Source organism: Molothrus aeneus, chromosome 4 (genome assembly GCF_037042795.1).
Source record: "Molothrus aeneus isolate 106 chromosome 4, BPBGC_Maene_1.0, whole genome shotgun sequence".
Taxonomy (NCBI): domain Eukaryota; kingdom Metazoa; phylum Chordata; class Aves; order Passeriformes; family Icteridae; genus Molothrus; species Molothrus aeneus.
The window spans coordinates 46,570,879-46,593,527 of record NC_089649.1 but is presented as its reverse complement, the minus strand read 5'-3'; the positions used below and the strand labels follow the sequence as shown (position 1 = coordinate 46,593,527).

General features: G+C 37.1%; 1 protein-coding gene across 4 annotated transcripts in view; it reads left to right on the top strand.

Annotated features, from left to right (window-relative positions):
• The first annotated feature begins 202 nt into the window (after positions 1-202).
• Positions 203-22,649, top strand: part of FIP1L1 (factor interacting with PAPOLA and CPSF1) — a 37,077-nt gene continuing 14,630 nt past the window's right edge. Inside the window, exons 1-11 of one of the 4 annotated variants that reach the window (XM_066548434.1) lie at positions 203-329; positions 1,026-1,065; positions 3,432-3,489; positions 6,083-6,183; positions 8,426-8,487; positions 8,692-8,799; positions 9,946-10,076; positions 10,353-10,421; positions 12,740-12,849; positions 18,468-18,561; positions 19,542-19,695. In XM_066548434.1, coding sequence (XP_066404531.1) covers positions 248-329; positions 1,026-1,065; positions 3,432-3,489; positions 6,083-6,183; positions 8,426-8,487; positions 8,692-8,799; positions 9,946-10,076; positions 10,353-10,421; positions 12,740-12,849; positions 18,468-18,561; positions 19,542-19,695 — 1,009 coding nt within the window. In that variant the 5' untranslated portion in view covers positions 203-247. Of the gene's footprint in view, positions 330-1,025; positions 1,066-3,431; positions 3,490-6,079; positions 6,184-8,425; positions 8,488-8,691; positions 8,800-9,945; positions 10,077-10,352; positions 10,422-12,739; positions 12,850-18,467; positions 18,562-19,541; positions 19,696-22,649 lie in introns of all 4 variants that reach the window. The other 3 variants (XM_066548433.1, XM_066548436.1, XM_066548435.1) reach the window with 3 other exon arrangements.

Here is a 22,649-nt window from a genome sequence, read left to right as displayed (position 1 = left end):
CCGCGGGGCCGGGCCGGGCCCGCTTCCTGTGCGTGTCACTCACGCGGGGGGAGGGGAAGCGCCGGGCGGCGGCGGCGGCGGCGGAGGATCCTCCGCGAGAGGCCGCGTTGGGCGTTCGCAGCCGCCCGCCCGTGCAGCGCCTGGCCGCGGCCCGAGGCGCCGGGGGAGCCCGGGGGCGGCGCGGCGGGGCGGCCGGCGGAGGGAGGCGCTGCCGGGGCCGGGCCCGCGCGTCCCGCGGGAGGCGGCCATGTCTACCGGCGAGGCGGAGCGGCTGTCGGCGGACGCCGATGGGGCCGCCGGGGACGAGGAGGAGGAGTGGCTCTATGGCGGTACGGACCTTCCCCGACCCCCGTGCCCAGCCCGCCTCCCCAGCGGGCCGGCCCGGCGCCGCCGCGGCGGGGGGGCCGTGCGGGGGTGCGCAGGCCGCGCCGTGAGCCGCCTCGCCGGGCCGCTGAACAAGGTTCCCCGGTCCCGTCGTCCCCGTGGCTGCTCAGCCCCCTCTCTCCTCCCGGCCAGCCCCTCGGGGGCGACGGCTTCCGGCTCCTTCCCTTTCCCGGTCTCCGGTGCCGGTGCCGCGGGCCCTCAGCCCGGGCCGCGCAGGCCGAGGCGTGCTGGGCCTCAGCGGCGAGAGCCCCGCGTGGTGTCCCTGCCCCACAGGCACCCCTGGGGCCACCGAGCTCTCCCTGGTGCTCTGCTGCCCGAGTTCCCGGCGTTGAAATACTGAAAGAGACTTAACCTTTTATTTATTAACTTTTTATACAACTTTAGGGACTGTCTTTACGTTCAGATATGAATGAAACATATAAACTATACCTTGCCCATGTGGTGGACCTGTCAGTGCAGAGCACTGTAATTGCTTAGGGGTCTGCTCGACTGATTTCACAACTAAAATGTTAAGCATATGTCTCAATAGTCAGTATGTCTCTGAAGACTTGCCTAATATTCTACATCCCAAGATAATCTGTCACAGTTGATCCCCTAGGGATTTTATTCTTAAATATTGTGTTTCTTTTCTCTTATGGTAGATGAAAATGAAGCAGAGAGACCAGAGGAAGAAAAATCTAGGTGAGTATCCTGACAACTGGAAGCCCTGTAGCATGGCTGCACAAAACCTGTGTTCACTATGTTCTTCTTCCCAGCTCCTACCAACTTTCAAAGTTGGTAGGACCTGAACCCACTCTGGTGTCTTTGAAAGTGTCCTTAAGATAGTATGTTTGGACTTCGCTTTTCTTTGAAATGGCTGTACCTGTGAAATTGGGTCACTTAATTATGAAAGTTAGTTTAACTGTATGGACAGCAATAACCACTCACAAGATGCCAACAGGTCTTTTATTTTTGTAATCATTGTGCTTTGCGATCTTAATGATGGATCAGGACTTGTTTGAGATAATTTATCAACCGAAAAACATCCTGTCTCCCGAAGAGTTTGCAGTGCAGTTACAAAAATAGCAGTACAAGGAAGCAGTGGAAGATTACCAGGTAGTCTGATGTACAGATCACATCTGCTTAGGCTTGCAGGGTTAGCATGTTTTTTTTTTTTAACCATTAAGACAGTATTTCAAAGAAACTTAGAGAAACTTAGGAAAGCTTTGGAAGTATCTGAGGGGAACCTGCTTGAGTTATAAAGAGCTGTATGAGGGCACAAAGATGCTCCCTTGAAAATCTAACAAAGTTAATGGAGATTAGTAATGAGAAGTGACTGGAAAAGGGAATCAGTCACTTGTGCTAAATGAAGGAAGTTCTCATAATTGGTAAAATATGGAAATTATTGTCAAGGTATATTAAACAAATAAAGGGAAAATCAATTTCTGAAAACATACATTGTTATTTTCTGTAGTTGTTTCCGTTTTTTCAGTGAGAACTCTTGCATTTGGTTAGGCCTTGGTGGATTGCTTGCTTGTTCATAAGCTTGCTCAGTTGCTCTTCTGAACTCATGTCAACTTTGACAAGCACAGAATGACAAAGCAGTAATTAACTCCACCACATGACTATATATATCATTGTGAAGCAGCTAGGGGTGCGATTATTTGATTCCCATTATTTCTGTAGTATAAGAAACAGAGTTGCTTTCTTTGACTTTTTCCACGTCACTTAACAGGTTTTTAGGCCTCTCTTGTATTTGTCTTGAATCCTGTCTCTTCCAGGACAAAGAATTCTATTTATTTATTTGCTCTTTATTTAGAAGCTATTCCATATCAGTTGATTCCTTATGTTCAGTTACCTTTTCTTGACCTGGCATGTTTGTCACTACTGCTGTCACTTAGGAAAATTACTTGCATGGAGGCCAAAATGATTTTTAGAAACAGTGCACTCCAGTTTTTGGTCAATGGTGTCTAGCTTGGCATTTGGCTGTCGTAATGCATAGTTTTGGACAAAAAGTGTAACAAATACTAACTTACCCATCTTAGGACTTGTGTTGGGAACTGTGGAAGTATGGGGATAGTTCAGTTGTTAAAAGTTTTGGTCTCTGGCCTCTCAGATTTGGTGTTGTTTGTTTATACAGAAATTGTGATGTGTTATTCAGGTTCTGTACGTAGTCTGACATTTTACCAGGTGATGAAGTGAGATGATCAACCTTGAATCCTGAGGCAATAGCTGGGCTGTATTGGGTGCAACACTCACAGGTGTGTTGCCAACAGAGTATGGGGTTAGATTCATTCTATTCAATAAAAATTGGCAATTGCGCACTCTGTTTCAGAAATACCTTTTCAGTGAAAGAATATTGTTTCTAGATGACTCCCTGCTTACTCTGCTATTTGTGGTGCAGCATCCTAACAGCTAATGGGACTGTAGAAGTTAAAATATTACTGTGTAGGAAACAGCCCTAAGTAGGCTCAGTGAGACAGCTCATGTGCATGGATGTCACAGTACTCATCCTTTCAGATGGACCAGTAGTTTTAAAATTTTTACGGTTCTCAGTCTACAGTTAAATACAATTGAATTAGTCATTGCATTGTAACTATTCCATATGGTAGAAGGAAATTTCACAATGCTGATATGGGAATTCTGTTTAGTGAAACATTACCTGTGGGTGTTTAAATGTTTTTTTTTTCCATTATATCTTTGAAAATTGTCAGTCTGCAGGGAAAAAAAAAAACCAAACAACTTATTCTCCCTTCATAAGTTACAAAGTGTTTCAGTTTGATTTCAAAGGAAGATACAAGTGTAATGCCTCATTGCTTCCAACTATTCTATGAAAATCCAGTTAGTATGATTTATGATAGCGAAATATTGCTAATATAAAGTTATATTCATCTTGGTTTTTTTTAACAAGTTGAGTTTGTTTTCTAATCAATGCTGAAGACAACTGGAACTTTGGCTTTTCATGTGGAATGAGGAAGCAAAGCTTTTTTTCATCATTAACTGATACCTGTGAAATAGCATGTGCATAAATACCTAGTTTCACCTTATCCTGTTTGTTTTTGTTTAAGTGTGCCACCCCCACCTGGAAGTGAAGAGGAAGCTGCAGAAAATGGCGTTGTGAAAACGGTAGTTTTAAACGTGTTTTTGAAATACTGTTTTAAAATGTTTTGATGTAATGACTTTCTGGGAATCCATAATTTGACTAGGACTTATATTTAAATGAATTAATGCCTAAGTGTGCACCTTTGTTTTTCTAAAATGTGTTTGCGAGCTGCAGAAACTGTCGAAATTACTAAATTAGGAAATCAATTTTCCAGTTAAGTCCAATTTTTACATCTAATTTACAGAAAATAAATAAATTGTACTCCCAGTTTTTTTGCGGGGGACAGAAAGACGGTGCTTGAGGACACCTCTCTTTTCTCAGAGGCATCCTTTTCAAAATGTTGGTTTGTTTTTTCTCAGTGATGAGAAAATAAAGTCCTCTGATCATTTTTCTTATTTTGGATATGATAGACAAGGAGGATTTGCAAAACTATGTGAAAGTGTGAACCAAGAGATGAATTTCACATGCCTTTCAGAGGCAATGTAACACTTGCTTTGTAGTGGTCTTCAATGTTTAGTATGTCTGATAACATCATTGTTAGTATGATGATGGAAAGGACCAAGAAATTAAATTTACAGTTGCTGTGTTGGTTAAAGGATTCAGGTTACTGTGAATGGGAAAAATTTAACTGTGAGAAGTTCTATGAGAAGACTGTGGTTTTACTTCAGTGGGACTTTTTGACTTATATACTCCAAGAAATAACTTTAAATGATGTAGAAACCATTATTGAGATATTTGTGCATGTTTCAAGGACTGGCCTCTTAGTGAAGTACTTTTTTTACAGTAACTCTAACACTATTTATGAAAGGCATTACAATGTATTTAAAATTGGAGAAGAAGTTATTAAAACCTTAAAACTTATTTCAGTTTTTTAAACTGAAAAGCTACATGAAGTGCATCAAAAGTGGTTGTATTTCTGGAAATCTTTATAGGCTACATTTTCTTCTACTTGCATATTTTAATTTTTTTTATCTATATATAGCCTGGCATTGGGTTATCATTAGAATATCTCCACAAAACTGAGAACTTAATGATAAATGGTGTCCATGAATGTTCAGCAGCAGCTTAGAAAAATGGATGTTGTTCAGGTTGGTTGAATAGGAACAGGTGAATATTTCTGTGCGGAGGGAGCTAAAAAATCATTGATTATAAGTGAAGGGGGTTTTGGTTGAAAAGGTACATTGTCCAGACAAAATTTTATTTCCTGTTTGATGCCTTTGTAGTGGCATCTGTGTCGGTTGCCTGATGAATTTACACTTTTCAGCCATGTGGAATTGAAAGACTGTCTTCAGCTGTCATTTACGGAATATCCATACTGATCTAGACTTGCCCCATCTTCCTACCCCAAGAATAGGGGGGTAGGAAGATGGGGCAAGTTAATGAAATTATATTAATGTTGTGTAGTGAGGATGAACTGCACTCCAACATCTTACTTTCTAAGGAGCTGTTGATTTTTGTTGATTTTTTTTTATGTACAGAGCAACTTAATAGATGGTATAGTAGACAAGGGCTGCAACCCAGCCGTGCATGGATAACTGAAAGCTGCTAGGGCAAAATCAGCTTGGCTTCCATGAGTTCAGCCTCTTGCTGAAGAATTCCAATATGTGAATAAGGGTGATTTGGTTGGAAAAGTTCATTTGGATTCCACAAAGTTTTTGAAGAAGTTCCTCACCAAAGGATTTTTAAAAACTGTGCAGTTACAGAATAAGTCCTTTGTGGGTTACTGATTTTAGCTGGTTTGTAATAGATAGAAAACACAGAGTAGAAGTCAAGGTTCTATTTTCACAAGTAAAGGCAAGTCACGTCCAGGGAGGATTCCTTGGAATTTTATGCTCAACCTGTGCTGTTTAATGTATTTACTTGGAAAAGAGCTAAGTTGTGAAATTAGGAGTTTTCTGATGATACAAAGTTAATCAAGATAGTGAGATCAAGGTCTAACTGTAAAGAACTGACTGGTTAATACATGGTTATTGAATTCTGCATAGAAAAAGGGGAGTGATGTTCATTGGGAGGAAAAAACAGATCTACAAATAAATTGTCTGAATTGATCATTACTATGTAGTAGGGACATGTTTAGTGCTTGTCTGGAGCCTAAAAAGCTCAGTGTATCGTACAGCATACAGCGTGCTCTCGTATCTGATTTTTCAGTCTGTTTGCTGAAATGTCTCAAGTATTTTATGTAGCTTACTTATGTAAGGAACTAAATAGATCTCTCCAGTGTTCATCATCAGCTGGGAAAACATTTACTTGAGTTATGCTGAATATATAATTGATGATGGCAAGAAGCTAATCTTCCATATCTTTTAGTCCTTTCCTGAATGACAATGTGTGTATGAGCTGGATAGAGGGAAGGAGCATATTAGATAGTGGAAACTCTTTTATGCTTGAGAAACTGAACCTAGTATTAAAGACACTTCTCTATTTTGATCCAGATGTTTCAGATACTTGTAACCTCCTGAATTTGATGTTAATGCTACTCAATTCTAATGTCTAGGAAGAGGAGAATTTTCTTCTTTCAAAGCTTTCTAGAATGGATGGTTTTGTCTGGATTGTGTTTCCATTGTGAAGGTAAGTGACTGCTTTTCATCTAAGCAATGACTTTTTCTTTTATAGAAGGTGGCAGAGGCTGAGGATGACAGTGATAGTGATAGTGATGATGATGAAGATGATGTTCAAGTCACCATAGGGGATATTAAGACAGGAGCTCCACAGTTTAGGTAAGTTATTTGCAAACATTAACTGAGGAAACATTTGAGATTATATTTAATTACAAATGCAGTCTCTTTAGTGCTTGTCATTTATTTGCATTTTTAATATTTATATTTTTAATATTTTTTATCTTTGCCAAATATTTGCCACCAAAGATGTCAGATTGTGTGCACAGTTACTGTCAATTAAGAACTTTGTTACTTCTTTAACAATGTTTTTAATGATACAGTAGCTTGAAAACAAGTGAAATGAAATCAGTGGAGTACAAGGAAGAGTTCTCTATAAGTTTAAATTGTGTTTTCAGATTTTGAGAAATAAATGTATTGAGTTTGTAAATGAGTGAGTTGTTTCTTATTAGGGAATGGCTATGTTATATAGGATTTTTGGGGTCGTTACTGTGACAGTGACATTTTGGTTGCAAAGGATACAATGGCAAGAACATGAGAAGTGTTTGTCCCTCATCCTGTTTGTAGTGGATACAGTTCTAATTAGACCTTTGTAGTTTCAATCCCGATTGATGTTCTCAAATAAGATTTTATCTACTTAAGGATGAAGCTGTGATACTCTGGAGATTATTTCTCAAGATCATTGTTTGGGCATTTATACTGATCTTGCTACTTCTATTGCCCCGTATTCCTTCTGATCTTGCAAAAGGGCTTATTTTTTACTGAACACTTTCGTACAGTGCTAATTTTACCCAAAATTATGAAATAATATTTTTCATTGAATGGAAATTTTCTGAGGGACATGGTTTGCTTGTTTTTTTTTGGCAATGCCAATATTTTTATGCTTATTAAAACCAGAGTAACTAGGGCGCCATTTCTTAAAGTATGACAGGTCTGCAGGTGGGTCTGACTCATGTATATCATGTTTTTAACTTTAGAATGCAGGTGATTTCCTCCTGTTTGAAACATAATATTTTTAAACTTTCAGTGTTTCATGTTCTAAAATAATGTGCAAATGAATGTAATAGAAGCACCAGTTCTTTCAGTTCTTTATTTTTCTGCTTTCAGTAACTTGCAGTATTCTTGTGGTCTAGGCAGTGGCTTCAAACTTTGTGGTACTAAAGCAAAACTAGATTTATATTCTCAGTGGATTTGCTGATGCTCTTTCCATGTATGCAGGAACAATGAGCAGGTGATCCTAAATCTAATTAGAGCAGAAAGTTTTATATAGAAATGCCTGTCTTCTGAAAAATCTTCTTTTCTGGGTGAATTAGACATAAAGTTCACAGAAGAGCAGAAATCTAAAACAAATGGAACATTGGTGTACATTTCAACGGCAGTAGAACAAGTCTGTTTTATAGGATTAAACGGTTTTTCATATAGTAGTCAACCGCAGTTTAAAAATCCTGATAGATTTGTTGCACAAAATCATGCACAAATACAGCGTGGCAGATCAGAAGGTTAAATGTTTTGTGTCAGTTTTACACTGTTGTAGCACTTGAAAGAAAACTAGCACTGCATGGAAGTGGATACTGTAAAGTATACCCTGACCTTCTAATTATATGCAAATCTCATGATGTATATGGGTAACCTGTGAGGATAAGTTACATTACACACAAATGGTAGGGAGAGCTAGCTCTTAATGTTACAAATGAACAATACTGTTATTCCTAAGGTAGTTAGATCTATTCAGTAGTTAGGTTTCCAAGTCCATTTTTCTGGAGAAAGCTCTCAAGTATTTTAGAAAGTGAAAAATTACATACTTTTCTGTTGTTCACAAGGATGGATGATTACTAGAAGTACATTGAAAAGGCACTTCAGTCATTTTAGAGAAATGCTTGTATTTTCCACTTCTGTACAGATTAAATGGAATGATTATGAAAAGATAAAATGATCCATCTAAACCCTTCATTTTTTTTATTTACTTTGTTTTTACTCTAATTCCCAGACTGTCATCTGTATCCCTAAATGAACTGCATTTTTCCTTTCTCTCTCTTCTTCTGGTTCTGTCCATTCTTGTTTCTATCAAGGTCTTTATCCTTTCAACTCAGGAAGAGTGACTGGGACTTGCTTCACTACTCTTTATTAGTTGGAGAAGTTGCTACTGAGCATAGAAAGGTACTCTCTCTTCCTCCTAGGCTGATCTCTTTACCTTTACAGTTACCAGCTTGGAAAGCTAGAGATTCAGGATGGTGATTGAGCCTGGGTCCAATATGTTTCTGGATCTAGCTATCTCTTGTTTTGTGTTTTCTTCTGGTTTAAAAGTTTTCTTTGTCTAATTCAGTTTTTTGTTAATTTCTTGAAGTTATGGAGCAGCACCTGTGAATCTCAATATTAAGGCAGGAGGACGAGCTTATGGATCTTCTGGTAAGAAAATTTACACAGTACTATTAATAAAAAAACCCCAAAACATGTTGGATATTGTTTTGGATTAAGGAAATAATTGTTTCTTTTAAAACTTATTGATAATTTTTTCTGGCTTTTAATTTATTTTTTATTATTCTAAGTGTAATGATACTGATAAAATTCCTTTGGTAGAGACAGAAGGCTCTAACTAACTTTTCTTCACAGGTGCAAAAGTTAAGGGACTGGATCTGGATGCACCAGGGAGTATTAATGGTGTGCCACTTCTGGAAGTAGATTTAGATTCTTTTGAAGATAAACCTTGGAGAAAGCCAGGTAATGTCTGGTTTATGTTCACTGATATTTTAATAGTGATTCCTGTTGACTGCATGTTGATGTCATCTGCATGTACCTATCCCTCAGAGGTACTGTACGGCATAATTTGGAAAAAACAACTATGTTACTTGTTGCCTTCCTGCTGTGCCACAGAGTGCTTGGGTGTGCTGTGTTTGTTAGTATACATCTGTATCACATGTCAGGAGAAAGAGATAGGCCAGTTTTTAAAACGTGTATCCTGAGCTCTCCTTGGACATACATGTTTCTAGGGAGATTACTGCTATTGCTCTGTGCCATGGAACACAAGAAATGCAAAGTGTGGAAAATAGTTCTGGCAGGTTTTAGCATGAAGAATGGTGAAATGTAACTTCCCGTGCTAGGTTGTGTTCATGCATAGACATCCATGAGCTTTGAATAAGAAACTGGGACTTGATGCAAAGACTTTCCATGAGTCTCCTCTGTATTGTCTCATTGGCTCAAGTGATTTGTCCAGAATTTTCTAATTTTACCAGCGTTGATTTGGTTTTTTAGTACCAGTACATCTTGCTGCTGCAGATAAGTTTTTTCTTGTGCTTGTTTGTTGCTTTGGTAATACAAATAGTGTCTGCAAAATGGAAAAAAAAGAGAAGCCTTTGATGATTATCTGGTGTTCGAAATGTTAGCTTATTAAATATATTCTATGCACTTGAGTTACATCTGTTCTCTCTTACTCTAAAAATACTTCATGGCATCAAATGAAACTAGGAGCCAAAACAAAGTGAGAAGTCAAATACAGAACAAGCAAAACAAAAGGGAGCAGTTCTGCACTGAACATAAAGCAAATCTATAGATCTTATATTTATCTTGTTGTAAAGATATGGGGGATTATAATATCCCATGATATTCTCTACCCTTGGTCCCCACTTCATGATGCTAGGAAAAAGCAACTATGTTACTTGTTGCAAGTTAGTGTTTCTGACTAAATTTTAATGGGTTTACAATCTTAGCAATGAATACTCTGTCTATTGGTGAATTGTACATTTCAGTTGTGCTTTTTAGATCAATACCTAATCAGTTTTGATGCTCTAAGTAGAGGTGTATTTATATTTAGTGGAGGAAGGATGAACTTTGTAATGTCCTAAAAAACCTATGCTTCTCTACTTAAAGGGGCTGATCTCTCAGATTATTTTAACTATGGCTTCAATGAAGATACCTGGAAAGCTTACTGTGAAAAACAAAAGAGAATACGAATGGGTCTTGAAATTTTGCCGGTTACCTCAACCACAAATAAAATTACGGTAAATGGTGCTTTTTTTGTACTGTACATGGTTTTTTTCCCTGTAAAGCTGCTTGTGTGTCATAAGCTTGTTCTGCCCAGTTCAGTACATTTGTTAGAGTTTGCACCTGACTCCCTTCCCTGAACCTTGAGTGTTACTGTGTTGCTTCACTGGCAGTTTGTGTGGATAGTGTGACAGACAGCTACAGCTAGATTGCATCTGTACCTTTATTGAGACTGTGGCCCATCATTTCAGAATTGTGTGGTATCTTAATGGGCAATGTGTTATTTAACTTAGGCTGAAGACAAAGCTATGGAACTAAGACCAAGTGCAGAGATTCTCGATGGCAGATACCATCTTTTAAAGGTGAATTTTAGTAAAATTTTGTTGGTTGCTCTCATTTTCTTGGGTATTGCTTCCCATGCCAGCACAGACTGATAGAAGACCAACTGATATGGGCGCAGCCATTATTTCATACTCTCATCCTACATCAGTGACTTTCTGTGTATGTCACAAAATGTGGATTAAAAAGTGTTGCTTTGTTCATCACTCTTCTGCAAGCATGTGAGTTAGTGGCCTGGTGAACTAACAAATTTCCCAGTGAAATTAATTTTTCTTGATGTGATGGTTCATTTGTAGTTGTAGTGTGTTCGTTTGTGCAGATTAAAGGATTTGTGCAGATGTGGTGGGGAAGCTTTCGTAGATTACGGCATGTTTGTTTTTCCTGTGGCATTGTAGCTCTTACTACAATGTTTTGTAACAGTTATCCTTGACAGCTCTGATAAGAAAATCAATCTTCCATATTTTTGTGTTGCCCTTCTGGGGTTACCTAACAATTAATCGAGTTATGTATAATAATTTTTCCATTCAGAAATGCTGGTTTTCTGAGAATAGAAAGACCTACATGACAGCATTTATCTTAAGGATTGAACTTTTTTTTTATTTTCTCAGTTTCTCATTTATGTCTTTGATACTAAACTTAAAATTATACCACAAAGGTTATTTATTTTACCTATTCTTAGTATGTAGTCATTTTTGTTCTTGAACTGTCTTTGAAGTGACTTGGAACAGTTTCTTTCTTCCGTGTACTCCTGTCAATTGCGGATACAGAACTGTCAATTGCAGTCGGGTGTTTTTCTCTTATGTGCTACTTGAGGATATTCAATTATTTTGATTTTATTTTAGCAAGAATGGATCAGCTGGTTTCTGGGGCTTTATACCTTTCTCAGGTATCATTATAATAGTGCTATAGGACAGTAGAAACAGTGGGGACAGTAGGAGTTACAATTTTCAACTGACTGTAATCTCAAACTTTTCTGAAATGTTCTGAAGGAAAAAGGATAAGTAGTCCAACCCAAAACTTCCCCTATTTCCAGCTCAGTACTGACTCTGGTGATCAAACAGTACAGGTAATAATGGCGTTGCAAGAGTTTGTCATGTTTTAAAAGGATTTTACATGTAATTATTCATTTCATTTACTTTTCTCCTTCTCTTCTGAAACAGTCTCATGTAATTCCCATTATATTTACATGTAATTTATATTAATCTCCTGTAACTAGCAAGAATGTCTCCTGCATTTTCCAATTGCTCATTAATTTGTAGAAGTCATTTTCAGACCTTTTCCACTTAGACCTTTTCCACTTTTCAGACCTTTTCCACTTAGACCTTTTCCACACATATCTCTGGATAGGAAACATTAATTCAATTTTTAAAGAATTTTAACTATTTATGTGCATTTTTATGGGTTTGGAAAAGATGTGCCCATATTTAGAAGTGAGGTTCTGCAGAAACATAGTAGTTCACTTGCCTACAAGCTGTGAGATCACACCTTATACAAGGTTATAGCATGAGTGAACTAGCTACATAGAGTGGTGTAGCTGGTACAGTGGGAATGACTTTAAAAATTAAATCACTGTATATTTGTCTTTAATACTAACCCATACAGGTTTTTCTTTCACATGTAGCTGCTGCTGAACAAAACAATACTTGATGTACTTGCACCAAAGGTTTTGCATAGCTTTAATGGTGTCTTTAATAAAAGAGGTGTCTGGAATTTTGCAGTACTTCAGCAACAGCAGGGTGTTTCTGAAGTATTCAGTCTGAACTAATGAAAAGTCTTTTGCAGTTTGCACAACCCAGAGTATGAGATGACTGCCTGGTATGACTAAGAAATTAAGTGGTTACTAGATCTCACGATCAGTGAGGGAGATGGAGAATCCATTCAAGTTTCTTGTTTCGTGGTTTGCTGGTAGTGGATAGCAGGCTTGTTAGATATCTTTGTTAAGATTATGAAAAGTTTTTTTCAATAAATGTCCTTCTTTTAAAAATCAAGATGTAATTTGGCTCATACAGGAAATTCTTCAAGAAAATTAGTTTGGTCTGTTCACGTACAAATTAAATGCTTGGAAAATAAATATTTACGCTGTCTAATCTTCTATAACAATTCATTCTCTAGCATATTGATTCTTATATATATATATATATATATATATATATATCAAACACAGTATTTAAGTAATACCTAACTAAAAAATACATAATTTTGCTAGTTGTGCAGAGGTGAGAGTTTTTGAAATTCTGAATAAAGTTGGACTTACTTTCTTTTGGTATTGGCTGTGTGTTTGTTGAGTGTTGGAGCTACTGCACTTGCAAGGATAAACTAATGATGAAACATTATTTTGAAGGTACAGCAAGGCAGAACTGGAAATTTGGAGAAAGAGTTGGCAGTGCAGTCGACCAAACCTGATTTCACATCTCCTCCTGCCTTATTTAAATCAGGAATTCCAACAAACAGGTCAGTTAGCTGTAACTCATGACCAAAAAACTCTTTGTACTGTTACCTCTATGTCTTTGAAGTTTACCATTTTTGTAGGAAAAAAATGGAAAATATGTTTCTGTAACAGGTAAAATGAAGGGTAGAGATATCCTTATCACATTTACCATAATCATACATGAATCCTATACTACCTTCTTGGCTCTTTGGGAAAAAGTAGAAGAAAAGGGGAGAAAAAACTGCAGGACCAAGTAACAGGATAGTTACAAAAATCTACTTGTTGATTTATGACACTGTGTTTTCTGTGTATAATTAAATTTGTCAACATAATACTTCTGGTTAGGGTCCTTATGAGTATTTTAACTAACTTATTTTTTCAGTTAAACAAGATGGAATCTGACAGCTATGACTTTAACAAGTGGAGGAATTCCTGGAACCTAGTGTCTTTCCTGCAAGGCAGCTTTGGTTTCTCCAAATTTGAATATTATACTTTCTTCGAAAATTAGACAAAGTATTTCCTTACTGAGTTCCTTCTCTCAGCCCCAGGCTTTAATAAGTTCTGTTTTCTGTATCTAAGCCACTGCTGTTTGTTGTCCGGCACTTGGCTTAGGATGAATCCATGCTTCTGCTTTACTTGAGTTATTTAGTGGTCCTGTTTAGTTGTTTTGGTTCTGTGCAAATTAAAAGCCCTTATATTACATCATATTACAAAGAATGGTTAGAAAGGCAGAACAGGTTGTTCATTGGACACTTTGGTTGTCAGCCATTAAAGATGAGGAGCTATGACCCATCTTTAGCACTGCATCCATAAGTGCCTTGACTAATTTAGAGGCACTTTTGTTCAATTATTCCATCCTGTAAGAGTCAGTTCAACACCCAAATGTATTTGTCTTGGGGGGAGGGTTGGGGCGGGGGGGGGCAGGAGGAAGTCAATCATAGCCTTGCCTGCACTTTTCTTTCACTTCTAGAATATTTCTTCTGGTAGCCTGAGCTATCTGAGCTATCAGGTTATGGTGCTCTGTGTTCAGTAGATTTTAGTTCTGTTTGTCTGTTTTTCTTAGTCAAAAGAAATGAGAAGAGTTTTCCAAACTTTGTGCTAACCCTGTAGCTATTTTTAAAATTTTCTTTTCTGAATTTCTTTTAATGTATGATGTTCTTGTAGCAGAGTTCTCAAACTGGAATGTATTGTTCACAGGGTAAGGATTCCAAATCTATATCCAGCGTAGGTTTTGTTACAAGATTTCAATTTTTTGTTCATCTCAGTGGTGGACAGAAAACCTCTAAACTACTTTCGGAAGTAATTAACAACCAGGATATTAAAATGTAGTTAAGTTGAAAGTTGTAGAAAAAAATGCATTGTGTAGATTATTTGTTAGTGTGAAATTTGCAGGTGTGATGACTGTGTCACTTTCTGACATTTATTTTGAGGTATCACTTTGTGGGATATCACTTTGACAATTGTATCGCTTGTGCATTCCATTGGTAGAATAGGTTATGTTGTATGTATTTAGTGTGAATACTGTTGTTGTAAGTTGTTACAATGTCAAAACTGACATCTTCCCTTATTTAATACCTGCTTCTATGGATACACTTGCTTAAAATATATTATTTGTAAGGAAAGGTATTTCTACCAAGTGGTAGAAAGAGATTTTGAAAGAAAACTGTATGCTCAGAAGTCTGAGTAGCTCAATGAGAATATATATCGAGTATATGAGAATATATATTAGCTGGATTATATATATTTCTACTTTAATGACTTATCCATAATGCATCTACTATTTTCTGTTTCCAAGTGCCTGTATTATTAACTTCTGTATAACCACATAGTGTTTTATGGGGTTGGACTAATTTCTTTCTTTAGTTAAGAGTTTATTTTAGGTAGACAGAAAATTTTCAGCAATGCAGCCCTTCAGTAATTTAAAATAATTTCCTTTATGCCATGTGGCATTTGCAATAGCCTTGTTGAGAAATTGCTGGAAGCATTTCCAGAGACGTTTCAGAGAAATTAGCTCATCAGTGTAGTGGGCTATTTATCAGCTTTATCTGTGCTTATGGCTTTCTGTAAACAGATATTTTAAAGAAAATGGATTTCTGATCTTTTATTTCCATGAAAAATACCAGTTCAGCCTTGCAAGACTAAGTGATGGAAACTTAGGTGTTACTTTGAAAAAAAGTGTGTTTTTATACAAATGGTTTCTTTAGTAAATCTATTAGGTTCTTATTCATATCAGTTAGTGGTGAGCTCAGCAAAGCTGAGGCTGTCCTCAAGAGGAGGAAAATAAACCATGAAATACATAAACAAAACAAGAAAGAAGAGAAGAAATATTGAAGCATATTATAATTCCATACCTATTAGACTATACTATAAGTCTACTGAACAAATGTGGCATCCCATAGCTAGTCTGATTCTGAAGAGTCATATGGGGTGTTCCAAAAAGCAGCTTATTTATTTTATCTGTGGTAAGGATAGGGATTTTTGAAGCTATGAACTTGGAAAATAACTGGGAAAATAACCTTCTTTTTTTCTTCTTTTTTCCCCCCTCTTTCTCTTTGCTCTGTAGAATCTAAGCTGAGCTTGCCAAATGAGATTGAGTTATCTTTCTGAATTAATCTCCGTGGAAGTGGTATTCTCAGTGCAAATAGCTCATAAATAACCATTCTCTAATTAGAGTGAGATAACTCAGAGTTGCTGGAATGTTCCTTTCAAGCTACACTTTGTATGAACTCTGCTGTGGGTTCATGTGCATCCCACACGTGTGGATTGCCTTTTTATGTTTCAGAGGATCCATTGGGAATGCATCTGTTTCCCAGGTGCCTTGATCACGTAAGGGACAGACCAAGCCCTTTTCTTTGCTTACAGCACTGAGACAGAAACTGAGTCTCGCCTGCTACTTATCACAACTCTATTTAATGTCTAGGGAGTTGTGGAAGTTTCTCCTTGTGCCATCTTGCTGTGACTTAATGTGTGTGTGTGACTTAACATGTGATTGGAGGTGTCATCTGCTGCTTCGTTTGCAACTGAATCTATGCTTTCTCTTGTTCAATTTCAAACTCTTTTAGTGAAATTCGCAATGGAATTGTTATTGCAATCTTGGAAATAGAGAATTTGTCAAGTTCAAGGTATGATGGCAAAATCCATCATTATGAAAAATAATATCTTGGCAGTTGTTGGGAAGAACAGTGGACATAACGCTATACAGCATTTTTTAAATAATAAATATAATCTCATTGAGATTGACTGAACACAAGTATATGCTTCAGAATCTAAAAAAAATTAAGTTAAACTGTTTATTTCAGGAAAATTGATGCCTAGGAGCCAACTAATTGGGTTTGCTTCATTTGATATTGCAGTGGTGTGTTTGGGCTGCTTCCCAAACCAGACTTAACATTATTGTAATATGTTTGGGGCATATATTGCTTTAATGCCCCATACTCTTGCATTGGTGACATTGGGTGTGTTTTCAGTGCTGATTCTAAGAGTTGCTGGCAGTGTGCAAACAGGACAAAAGAGGAAGTGTCTTAATTCTGCGGTGTACATCACTCCCAAGTGGAAGCCCTGTAAATCAGTGGTGTGAGCCAGGCAGGGACTTTGTGCTGTAGGAGTGTCATTTGTTATACACAAGGACTAAAGCTAGGTAAAATGAGTTTTCTAGGATATGGTTTAGATAATTAAGAGAGGATACCAGTGATGGAAGAGAACAAGAGTCTTAGAACTCTCAAAACAAATGCACTATCAGTGAAGACTAAGATGGTGAGAACATAGGTTTTAACAACTGTTTTATAATACCTATGTTCTCAATTCAGTTACTTAAAGCAAAATAATAATCCAGTGTAGCAGTGCTGGAAGGTCATGCAAGACCACTGGGGAAGTTTAGAAAAGCAGATGTTGATTATTGGAACAATCTTAACTTCTAGCATGGGGTATTAGAAGTCCAGAGAGTTTCTGACACTTTTGTTATGGTTATATAGAATATATTGCTGTGTAGTATACACTCTTTAATTGAAGGTATGTTCTCGGACTCTTGTACCATTGCACTGGTTTTGTTTGGTTTTTTTTTAAACTCTAAATTGTTGTGCTTAATAAGGTACTTTAACATCTAGGAGGAAGCTCTAAACCCAGATACTAAAAAGCTCAGAGGACGGGCATTTGTATCATCCTCAGTATGCAGTCTGCTATGAAACTTCAGATAATCTCTGAGAGATCTGTTACTCCATGCTCTAGTGTCTGCTGTGTCTTTTTCAGTTGCATTGCAGCAATTGGAGTCCAAGTTATCAGTCTGGCAGAACTCTGAGCCTATAATTCCAATTTACAGTTGTTCTCCCTAATACTTGTATTTGTGTGGTTAGTAGTACACTAGATGCAAAAAAGACAAGAACTCCTGAAACTAGAAGTATTTTTTTCTTTCTATGGATTTGTTTTCTGTGGAAATTTCAGGAAGGTTTTTTCCAGTCTTTTACTGTTCTATATCATGCTTTTGGTAAAAATTATCAGTTTTATCTACACTGGTTTCCCTTATAGGTGAAACCACAAGTGAAAATCTGTGTCTCTTACATCTGAGACACAGATTTTGTACCTTTGTTTCTCTTAACCATGAGCACTGTCGTTTTATTGCTCATTTTCTAACAAAGTTGACTTAGGTGAATCCTACTTTTTAACCTCTTTTAGAAGTCAACAGTGGCCTGCAGAGCAGGTAGAATCATAGAATGTTAAGGGGTTGGAGTGGACCTAAAGGATCACTTAGCCCAACCTCCCCTGCCATGTGCAGGGACATCTCCCCCTAGACCAGGTTGCTCAAGGCCTTAGTCCAACCTGGTTTTTATAACTCTTTTGCTGACAGATTTTATCTGCATAAAAGTTATTTTGTTTATCTGCATAAAAGTTATACAATTTCTATAAACCTTGGCTTCTGGCATTTTAGGGCTGCAAACAGAAATGGTCGCTATACTTTAGATTATTCCTCTCTTCAAAATAGTGACTTCTGTTGTCACAAACATCAGGCTTTAGTTTTACTAGGTGACATTCATAAATATGAATGTCATATTTTGTCATATTTTCTGGTCTGATACCTGGAGTACTTAATTTGTGTCAGTGTATTCCTCTAAGGTTAATTTACTGAAGATTTTGAGAGATTGATTATACTTTGAAGTTTAGTGGTTTTGTTTTATGCTAATGTTTTTTCTTCTGCCTTATCTTTGATCTTCCATGGAATCCTTCATTATGGTTTCATGCAATTTAGAAATTACTTCTAATTAATAGTTTATAGCTGGTTTACATTAGATTTTAGAGAAAGTTCTGCTTGATTTATTCTTTTCTTACTGAAGTTTTGTGATCTTTGTTTGGGGTTTTTTTTGTAACAGCAAAGCAGAAGTACTGTCTTTTATGGGGAGGAAGGAGACTGCTGTAGAGTCAGCTTTTGTCTTTGCTTATCAAAGTCTTTTTTGCTGCATTGTTTAGTTCTGTACTCTTGCACAGTTCAGCAAATGCATCACCTCTGATGTTCTTCAGAAATAGTCTTTTGTGTTTCCTACAGAAGAAAGAAGAACTTCTGCCTTTAGAATGAGAGAAGTCCATAAGGCTTTTTTCTCTCACCTTTTCTTTTTCTTCCCCCTTTTCTGATTCTGTTTGTCCTGTGTTGCAGGCGGATATCTGGCACAATAGATGTGATTGGACAGAGCATCACTATCAGCAGGGTGGAAGGACGACGGCGTGCTAATGAGAACAGCAACATACAGGTTTTACATTGCAGTTTTGCATTCTATTTTTGACTAAAAGACATTTTTGCTTTCCCCATAGCTTCTGACTAAAGCATCATTGTATATGAATGAGTAACACATAAGTAATTTTAAGTCCAGAAATAAAGTTTTGGCGGTTACCGAAATATATTAAGATGAAGTAATTGATAAATTTCAAAAATGTTTTGGTATACCTCTTACTGAAAAGAAATGAGTGATATTGCAGACTTACAATTCAGGAGACATCATTGGCTCTGCTAGATCTGCGTGGGATTGTGTTTTGTTTATGGAGTGAAAAGATAAATATTTGAACTCCCCATTTGTCCCCCTATTCCTGTAAGACACTAATGCTGGAAGTGAAAGCCTCCTTGTATGCAGTTTGAGAAATGCAGTCTTTTAAAAATAAGGTGTGAAGGAATAAATAGTTGGTAGTAGCTTGTTTTTAATTATATTGTTGTACTTTACCAAAAATTGCAAGATTAGTCCTTATGGTTTTAGTCTAGACTTTTATTATCCTCAGAAAGCAACTAAATCTATACAGATAGAATACACTTCTGAAGAATTAAAGAAAAGGATCAGGGTTGCTTGGTACTCCAGTTGCATTTCCATGCACACTTAGGTTGAGGTTAAACGGTGAAAATAGTAAAGGATTGTAGTGCTGATATTGAAAACATTACCATGTGTTTTTCATCTGATCTCAGAATATTTTAAGTAATTTATGATCTTGGGTTGTTTTCATACTTTTCAGATTGATTTTTAAATATTTTCCGTTATACAAATTTAAGGTGCTCTTAGACCTTTAAAGGTACTTGGCAAATAAGTAACACTGAACATAGGTGTGTGCAGGTAGAACTTACACCATCTGAATATGGGTCTTTAGATGTGAAGTGATACTTTCCTATTTTAGTAGCTGAAGGAGAGGAAACCTGTCTTGTACTCTTTTCACAAAGCAATTGTAACTAGAGTTTGATATTTTACAGGTTCTTTCAGAACGCTCTAATCCTGAAGTAGACAGTTTTACCAAGCCACCTCCATTTTTCCCTCCAGGAGCTCCACCTACTCACCTTCCACCACCTCCTTTCCTCCCACCCCCTCCAACTGTCAGTACTGCTCCACCTCTGATTCCCCCACCAGGTAAATATCCTGCACTATATAGGATGTGGATAATGAGAGATTTGTTAACATCAAATTCTTGAGGTGCATTGTGCAGAATTTCAGAATTTCATGTTCTGCTCTTTTTTTAAATGTATCTGCAAGGCAAACCCAGAAATTTTTGGTTTTACTTTCTCAGTAAGCATAATCCCAAGTAGTAAATAATTACTTAAAGACTAACTGCTGGTTCTTGTGTTCTTGAAAATGTTTGAAGTGAGAAGTTGTTTTCTGTAATTCAGTAACTGTTAATGCCATTGAGAGGTACATGTTAACACATTATTCTACAAACTTTAGAACTAGAAGTATGGCATACCATGAATTTGTGTCACAAGTTGGATTCTCTGATGTCTAAGGTCAAGGCAGCAAGAGAAGTTCTAATTACCCTTTTCTCTCACAGCGTGTGTGAATTCCCACAGGTCTGATAATATTGCATTTTCTCCATATCCCTTCTTCCAGTTAGAAGTCTTATTAGTCCCTGATGTTTTTTTCCAGCATTCTGTGTCTGTGAATCAAAGCTCTTTGAGAACTCATCCCATTGTTAATCTGTTTTGAAATTTACTGATATTTACTGAACATTTATTGAAATTTGGCATATATGGAAATTTACTGGGCATTTGCACAAGTGGTACAGTGACCTGTACTTCTCATTTTAAGACAGTAAGTTCAAAAGGATTTGGCAAGAAACTAAGAACTGTCAGTGAGAAATTAAAATAGATGGAGAATCTTTGTGGTGTATTTGAGTAGGAAAGTGAAGCATTTGTCTACAGAAGAGACTGATTTAAGGTGGAGCCGCTTTCCTTATTTTCTCCTGGTCCTTGAATTCTTTGGCTTGTCTTGTTCTGAAAATCATGTGGAGCAGTTTCTTTGCTATTCTGCTTGCAGAGGAAATACTTTAAAAGTTTCTCTGTTAATATTCTTATGTAGAAGCAAAGAAGTCACATTATTTGAGTGCAACTAGTATGAGCTTTTATAGGGTTTAAATCCTCAGAGAAGTTGCTTCTTCAGTTGCCCCTCCTAATTTTAAAACTTAACTCATTCTGCCTGGCAAGCTCTGGCTTTCCTCCATGATGGTCATACACAAAAATGACAGCACATAGAAAACTGAGAAAAGATTTAAAAATGAAATAATTCTCTGCCCTTTTTTTTCTTTTTTAAAATAAATATAAAAAATAGAGTCTCTGAAGTGAGATTATGGTAATGCTCTGGTGATTTTGTTTCCTTACTGTAGAGGGGGAAGGACAGAAAGGGGATGGATGTGACAATAATACTTGCTGTGGTTTTAAGCTTCATTTAAACCTTTATGATAAAACAATATATGTAATGCATTGCAACTTTTTAGAAAGTAATTCTTTTAATTGTAATTGGATTCAGAAAAGGTGTTCTAAGTTGTATATTATCAAAAACATGAGAAGCCCCCTCACAGACACCCCAGATGCACTTGGTGCAGGGGTGTCACATACAGGTACTGGACTGTTCTTATGAAACCCCTCACCTGTTGAGATTTTAAAGGTGAAGGAAATCCACATGTGTTGCAGATCAAGCCAGCAGGTTTGGCTTTAGTCTCATGGTTTACGGGCAGGTTTATGACACAGGCTTGTTCAGAAGGTCTTCTGGAACATCCTTCAGTACTTCAAGTAGATTCGAAAATAATGATTAAGAGCTGTGGATTTAGTTTCCTCAGGCCTGTGTTTTAATTGTGCTGTTGCCAGCTCTTTATCATCAAAGCTGTTCCAAAAATAGGTTCTACCATCCCTCCTTGGTTCACTGGAGTAGGAGTAAAAAAACTACACTTACCCAATATTAAACTGGGACTACTTGCCAGAAAATTTCAGTATTCCAAATATAAAACATCCTACAAAAGCACCTTTGAAAAAGGATCTTGCTTTGAAGTTATGTCTCTTGTTCTGTATTCATTCACTCTTGTGATTCAAATCTTTTTTGAGGAGCAAGTGCTGGAACAATTTAGAGCACCAAATGTAGAAAATTCTCAAACAGTCCTAGGAGATGACTGGCTGTGGCAAAATATGTGCTAGTTTCTGTTTGCTAGGTTTATTGCTATGTTGGTGTAATTTTCATCTAAAGCAAAATATGTATGCTTGTTACCAAGGCTTTAAAAGTTTGTTCATGTGCTTTGGTTTGTCTGTAGTTAAAAATGTGACATGCATTTGTGATTTAAGAAAAAAGAAATTTCTCTGAAATACTGAACTTCTGTTGCATAACTTTGCAATGTATGCCAGGCTTTGGTGTGACCGCTCAGGCTTGGCATCCTAAGTGTGTACTTCCAATCTTTTGATACAGAGAATTTGACCTAATTTAGCCTATGGCAAGAGAACTAAGTTGAGATATATTACATTTTGAGGGCTAGTACACAGTTCAGCTAATTTACAGTATGTTGTTAAACTCTGGCTGTGTTGTTCATGTTTGATTCCTTGCTCCCCAAGCAGAGCACTTGTTTTCCTTTAGTAAAACACACTTGATTTTCTGTAAATACTTACCAGCCCTGAGCTAGTACAATGTGCTGAAGGCAGTTTTGAGCATGGTAGGTAAAATGGTGCACTAATGACATTTGAGTTGCTTTTGGCACACAAGTCTGAGTATTTAGGTTTATGGCAGCACAAATGAGGTTGTAGGGACATGACAAAGTTGATACTAAGCCACGTTCTTGCATTGGTACAATGTAGTCTCTTCATTGCAAGAAATGACAAAATATTTCAGTGTCTTTTCTCAGAAGTAATAATTGGCTGGTGACACTAAAGTATATTTTCATACACTTAGAAGGCAAAGGAGTGAAGAGTTAAGAAATTATTTCTTTTCCATTAACTGAAGCTTATGATTTTTTTGTCTTGTTTTGTGTTGTATTTGTGTATTAGTGAGGAAAAACATTTATTTAGATATTTTTTAGATTTTTTGTCAATTTGGCACGTAGAATCTTTTAT